We start from the raw sequence: 6,805 nt of genomic DNA, 5'->3' as shown, positions 1-6,805 counted from the left end.
ATAGTTGCAGCTTGGATTTTCAGCGGCCGTCGGAGAAAGCAGCCTTGGAGTCAACAAGATAGAGAGGAGAAGAAAGGGAGAGTGAGTGGGGATCCTCCTTCAACGGTGGCCCGGTTGTAGTCAGAAACGGTATTACTGACTGCGAGCTAATCTCATTCGCTCTAGCCAATAAACTTGAAACCCTGGCTGAATCTGACTACGTAGCCACGTTGTCCCCAAAGATGATAGATGATAGCCGGTAGTTGAGATAGATAGATAGATAATTACCAGGGGTCTACGAACATTGTTTATGTAAGATATTGCGAGAGCTTCAAAAAGGAAGGCGAAGTCGTAACTTCTACTACCTTGATTGTTTTGAAGAAAAAAAGAGAAGAAGCAATAGTTGAGTACGAATGATCAATAGCAATCCAGATTTCATATCTCATTCATTTCATAATAGGAATCGAGTTGCGAAAAACTTCAAGAGGACAGAAAAGAACGACGCTGCCTTCGCATCGAGACTGCCTGCATGCACAGATTGATGCAGGCAGTCTCGACGCATGCAGCTGACTATATAGAGAGAGAGGTATGAGCTGTTTTCATGTTTTGAGGCTTCTGTTCTTTTTCATCAGAATTTGATACAAGAAAAGAAAGAAAGGACTGAGGAAGAAAGATGATGATGGAGAAGACGAGTGAAAACAAGATAAAGACAAGGAAAGGGATGAGAGAAAGAAAAAGAGAAAAAGACAGTGCAAGAAAGGTCTACACGAGAGGAAAGAGAAAGCTCAAGAGACAAAGAAGGAAAGAAAGAAAACATCTACTTGATTGAACACAGAGTACAAATAGCTTGTACAAGCATCTCTCGTCCTCTTCTGAAGAAAAGAAAAGAAGAGAGAAAAGAAAGAAGATGAGAACAATCTTGAACACTTGGGGTGTATGTACACCACAAGACAGACAGATGGACGTCAATTCACTTCCTTTAGTTTGTTTTCATCATTCCTTGAGCACGCTCTGTGTTTTTCTTCATCCCTCAGTGTTTATCAGACAGCGGTTCGCTAAGAGAGGAAAGACAAAAAGTGTCTTTTCACCACTCTATGTATGAAGATAGTTCTTCTCTACTTATATGCCCCCTCTCCGCCGGGGTGTGTGTACACCTCATCATCTGCATCAAGGTTATTACTGAGGAAAGACGAGGTGTATGTACACCTCACCGGTATCGAACAGGTGAAAGCGTATGTACTGCGCAATTTCGTAAGAGAAGGAACATGTGATTTCTTGAACAAACAATACGCACATGTCCTTTAGTTTCATGCCGTAGAAAGTCCCTTTTTCATCTTTTTCGTTCGTCCTTTCTTGCTTTTTCTTTCATAATCTAGCGAAAGAGAAGATCATGGAAACACTACGACGAAGCTAAAGAAAAGAACGTTGTACGACGTACAGGTTTCCTACAAGAAATCTACTTCTGCGGAGATTTTCTCCGTCGTCTTCTTGCCATGTTTTTCTCCTTTTCTTCTTCTTCTTATCTTTAATCTCCGCTTGCGCAGCCTCGACAACCGCAATGTACACATTGAATATGCTGAAACAAAGAAAAAGAAAGATTTGAGAAAAAAAAGAGATAACGACGTAAAGAAAAAACAAGAAAGAGAAGAGACCGGAGAGAGGAAATGAAACCTGTATGAAGTAAGACATAAGACCTAATCATAGAAGTACGAAGAGATGATGGATCAAAAGAGAGGAGACAAAAAAGAGAAAGAAGAAGAATAGAAAAGACAGATGGGAAACACCGACATGATGAGGAAAACTCCTTGGCACGTATCCATTCACTCGCATAAGCCACATTTATTCTCATCTTTCCATACATGTATATCTATATACATACAAAGAAATAGCGGGAACAACGAAGAAGACCCAACCGCTACAAGTAGAAACCTCACCCTCAGAAACAAGCCTAGACACATACAGATATGATCGTACAAGTTCGTCCATAGATATTCATACATAACTACGTATTCATACCTCTACTGTACATCCACACATACGTAGAGAGATCTTTTTCCAAGTGGGAAAACCGTTTTGAAAAAGTCTTGTCGATCTCTTTTTCTCAGAGACAAAAAGGAAGAAGACCCACGCAGAAGACAGAAGAATAACGAAGAGGCGTTGTACTCTTGTTCACACTATTTACACTCTTCAGATCTACACATGCATGCACAGATGTATCTGTCTTCTGTATTATGCCTATCTACATAAAGATAGATGGATATATATGTAAGCCTGCACGCAAACATTATAGACACTCTAGATTCGCCTATATACATGTATGCCGTCATCTATCTATCTATCTATATGTACACTGTGTAGATATCGATATGAATAGAACTCTGCAACCGTAGGGAGTTCGGGCCTGTGTGATATTGACAGGCTTTTTCTTCTTCTTCTTGCTGTCCAGGTGAAAAGAAAACACTTCTCTCTCTGTCTTAAAACATGCAAGAAACCAAAGAACGAATGGAAGAGAAAAAAGAAGAAACGAAACTGTCGAGACAAGAAGAGTAAGCACCCTAATACATCTCCTACACAAATAAGCAACCGTCCATCAACTCTCCACTTATACACAGACAAGTCCAACACTCTACAGGCACACATCTACACAGTTTACCTACCTACATATCTACCTATCTAGATAGATAAACGTGAGTAGACAAGCATATATATATATATAGAGAGAGATATATATATGTATGCGTGTATGTGTGTTTTTGCATGGCGTTGTTATGACCTGTTGTGTATCAGAGAGGTCTTTCTTTGGAACTCGGCAAATGCATGTGGTAGAGAAATTTTGATCGGAGGACTGAATACACCTGAGACAGCAGAGCTTCTCATAGCCAGGCTTCTTCCATTTAGCTATCAACTTGCCATCCGCATAACCTTCTCTTATACAATACTCATACAACTCCTCTGATAGACAAACAAAGAAAGGAAGAAAGAAAGAGGAAGGATTAGAAAAGAGGAAGGGAGTCAAGAAGAAAAGAAGAAAGGAAAGAAAGAGATAAGAAAGAGATGAGGAGTGAAAGAAGGAGAGAACGACAGAGAGAGAGATAGATCTTCACATACTAGATATAGATTCAGACAGAGATGAAGAAAGAGCGTAGACTGTATGTACAGATGGGTGGAGATATGTACAGATGGAGAGAAAGAGATAAGAAAGAACGAGAACACGAAGACTGTTGCGAGGACATCTCTTCTCTTCTTGAGAAGATATCTTCCGGCTGGAAAGAAGAAAATCCAAACAAGATAAAGACATACACACATACATGGTGAGAAAGAAGAAACACAAATCAAGAAAGAGAAAATGCACAGATAAAGGCTTCATATATGAAGTAGATAGAATGAAATCCCAAGTATCTGTTAATGGATACACTCATATCAAGAATGGAAGAGAAGAGAAAATGATACTTTATAGCAGACCATCCTCGCGCTTGTCTATCTATGTATACAGAGAGAGAGATGTATCACAAGAAAAAGATAAGAGATGGGAGAAAAGACCTCTGCTTCTTCTTGTATAAGAGAAGGTCTCTGTACACATGCAAATCCGTCTCGACTTCGTCGATATTCATCCCTTTCAAAGCAAAAGAGAAGAAGAGAGAGGAAGTGTTTCGAAGAAAAGAGATTTCCTTCTTCCTCATGGCTTTTATGACAGGAAAGCCGAAGTGGCAGTGACCTGCTTCCCACCCACGCATCATCCTATCTATCCTGGTGTACATACACCCCAAGAACCATAGCATTCCTCTGTGGATTGACAGACCCGTCCATCATGAACGACAAAACAACATGAAACTTCACATCTAGCTATCTATACCTCTCGTTATATGTCCATCTATACACAGAGAAAGAAACGGAGATGGAGAGAGAGAGTTACATTATCGAGAGGAAGAGGAGAAGAAGAAACGAGACGAAGAAGATGAAGATAAGAATCCACGTCTTTATCCACCACACAAGTCTCTTGAATCTTCTTTATCTTCCTTTCCTTCTTTCTTCCTTTCTTTCTTCTTCTCATTCCTACTTGATATGGCGTGTCTTTTATAATAGCAGTCATAGATGTATCTTGATCTTTGGTGATGTAGCTTGAAGAGAGGCCACGAAGACTCGCACTTTCTCTTTCCCTCATGTGGCTCGAGCTCTGCTTCTCTCATCTTTCGATTCAACTCAATCAAGGTCGGCTCAATCAACTCCCATCCTTCAGGGGGTTTCTTGTTCTTACGTAAAGTGCGAATCTTCGGCATCTTTCCCTTGAAAAGAGAAACTTGTCTTCGGCGCGTGTTCTTCTTCTCTTCTTTCTTCTTCGTTCTCGTCTTCTTGAGAAAGAAGGAGAAAAGGAAAGAGAAAAGAAAGAAGAGAGGGGAAGATGTGAAAGAGAGAAAAGAAAGAAAGGAGGAGAGATAGACAGAAGAGAAGGAAGAGGAAAGAGAGGAAGTTGAAGAGAGAGATACGGTTGATAGAGCTAGAGAGAAGTAGATGCGGGAAAGGGAGAGAAAGAAAAAGAAGAGGAAAGGATGAATGAGAGATAATGAGAAAGAAAGAAAAAGAGAGACGGGAGAACGAAGAGACTGAGAAAGCGAAAGACGAAAAGGCGAAATAAAAGAGAATGGACAGAGAGAGAAAGAGAAAAAGAGAAGAAGAATGGGGTGATAGAAGAATCGGAGTAAGAAGAAAAAGAAGAGAAGAGACAGAGAAAACTTCCCAAGAGAGAGGGCGAGACTGAGACCCGGAGAGAACAACAACAAGAAGAAAAGAAAGATGAAAAGCAGAGAAATAAACAGGAGAAGAAGAAAAGTCTCGGCTCGATTGACAAGCTAAGAGAGAGAGATGGGAGAGAAGACGACGACCAGAGATGCACATGAGGAAAGTCGGTTGTTCTCTCCTTTTCTTTCTCTTCATCTTCTTTTTCTTCTTCTCTTTCACTTTTTCTTTCTTCTCTCCTTTTTTCTTCTCTCTGTCTCTCTTCAATCACGACTAGGAGTATACATCTTTTCCTTTGTCTAGAAAACTTGCTTTCTTTCATTCATTCCTTGTCTTTCTTCCCTCGCTTCTTCTTCTTTCGATCTGATGCCGTAGTTCTCGAGATCATCTCATAACCTTCTGCTCTCCTTCGCTCCCTGGAACTTCGTCTTCCTATTTCTGTATTTATCTCTCTGTCTATCTACCTATCTATTTCTTCGTCTTTTTCTCCTAGTGTGTCGATCGATTCCTGGAGATCGAGAGGTTTCTTAAGTGTCTGTCTACTACAACTACTACTACTACCACTACGTTCTATTGATCCTGCTCTCTATCTACCTTTCATCTCTCTCTCTCCTTCATTCAATCTATCTATCCTTCTCTACATATATATGTGTATCTATCAACCTTTCTACATCTGGAGGGTTGAACTCTACGATGTAGATACGTATATATCTCGATTCTCTCTCTCTTCTCTATTGCCACTGGGAGATACATGTACATACATATGCATATATACAGAGAGAGAGAGAGAGAGAAAGAAAGAAAGAAAAAGTTGTTGATATGTAAATAGATCTGCCTTTTGTGTCTGCTTCTTCTCTTTTTTCCGTCTTTCTTCTTTCATCTTTTGGAGAATTCTGGTCGATCATGAAATCCCGTTCTTCTCCCCCTCTCTCTGAACACCAGGCAACTCCAATTCAGCCCATTCTAAATTTCTTTTCTTTCTTCTATTCCTTCATTGATCTTCTTCTCTTTCTTTTCCTTCCTTCTTCTTCCTCTTACCATCCTTTTCTTCCTCTTTTTCTCTCCCTTCATCGTCTCCTCCTTTTCTTCTTTCTCTTCTTTTCACCTCACTAGAAATTTTCTCTCTCCTGTCTTCTTTCCTCGGCCATCTCCCTCTTCTTTCTTCTTATTATCCCACCCCTTCTTTTCTTCCTCTGCCTTCTCTCTCTCATACAATCTATCAGAATGTACTATCCTTCATCTCTCTCTTCTTCTTCTTCTCTTTCTTCTTCTTCTTCTCTTCATGAAAAGCATCTATCACTACAGCCCCCTGCTTCTTCTCTTGTCGCGCCTACTCCTCCGCATCGCCATCAGAGCTCATCTTTCTCTTCGCCTGCAGAAGCCGCTATTTGCCATGACGCTATGAAGAAGATAATTACGGCGAAGATGATGAGAAGAACAGCCAGAAGGAGAACGAGAAAAGGCCAAGAGGAGAGAGGAGGCGAAGAAGAAGAAGAAGAAGGAAGACACGCATCCAATGAGAAGACGCTCTCCTCTTTCTCAGAGAACCCCAGTGATAAAGAAGAAGAAGGAGAGGCCGTCGATGTCTCAAGATATCTTAAAGTTCTTTGTGTTGTCAATCTCCATACACACTCTCATTCTTCTCATAAAGATCAGACAGAGAGAAGGAGGGTACCACAGACCGAAAGAATCGATCAGAAAAAGAGAGAAAGAGAAGATGAGAGGATGAGGAGGAGGAGGAGAAGTGGCGTAGGTCAGGGGGGGAGTGACGGCGTCCTTATAGAGGAAATGGCGTGGAAATCTCGACGTCAAGAAGAAAGAAAAACGCTGGAAACCGTTCTCTTACGTCTATCACGAGAATACAAGGTAAATGGACGTCTTTGGTGGAGATACATACAGGGGGATAGAGACAGCAGATTTCTATATGTCGACCCACACCTACTCATTATTCATACAGAAAAGGAAAGAAAGAAAGACAAAGAGAAAGAGAGACAGGCGTCGGTGTCAGAAATACGGATCGGTAGGTGGATTAAAGACAGATAGATTCTAGACAAAGAGGTAGATCAGAGATAAATAAATAGATCAAAGATAG

The 6,805-nt window shown here is 40.7% G+C and overlaps 2 protein-coding genes across 2 annotated transcripts; one reads left to right on the top strand and one right to left on the bottom strand.

Annotated features, from left to right (window-relative positions):
- Positions 1-670: 670 nt before the first annotated feature.
- CSUI_010729 (g10 family protein) lies at positions 671-4,791 on the bottom strand (the record flags this gene model as incomplete). Its single annotated transcript, XM_068070831.1, has 4 exons — positions 671-851; positions 1,418-1,555; positions 2,753-2,931; positions 4,037-4,791. Coding segments are annotated over 3 exons (984 nt in total), but the record flags the coding sequence as incomplete, so codon positions are not given.
- Positions 4,792-4,929: 138 nt separating this feature from the next.
- Positions 4,930-6,555, top strand: CSUI_010728 (uncharacterized protein; the record flags this gene model as incomplete). The annotated part of the gene is made up of 1 exon (XM_068070830.1): positions 4,930-6,555. A coding segment is annotated over exon 1 (618 nt), but the record flags the coding sequence as incomplete, so codon positions are not given.
- Positions 6,556-6,805: the final 250 nt, after the last annotated feature.

The sequence above is a fragment of the Cystoisospora suis genome (genome assembly GCF_002600585.1).
Source record: "Cystoisospora suis strain Wien I chromosome Unknown contig_8112, whole genome shotgun sequence".
NCBI classification, from domain to species: Eukaryota; Apicomplexa; class Conoidasida; order Eucoccidiorida; family Sarcocystidae; genus Cystoisospora; species Cystoisospora suis.
The sequence above is the reverse complement of the archived record's forward strand: the minus strand, read 5'-3'. Positions and strand labels throughout refer to the sequence as shown.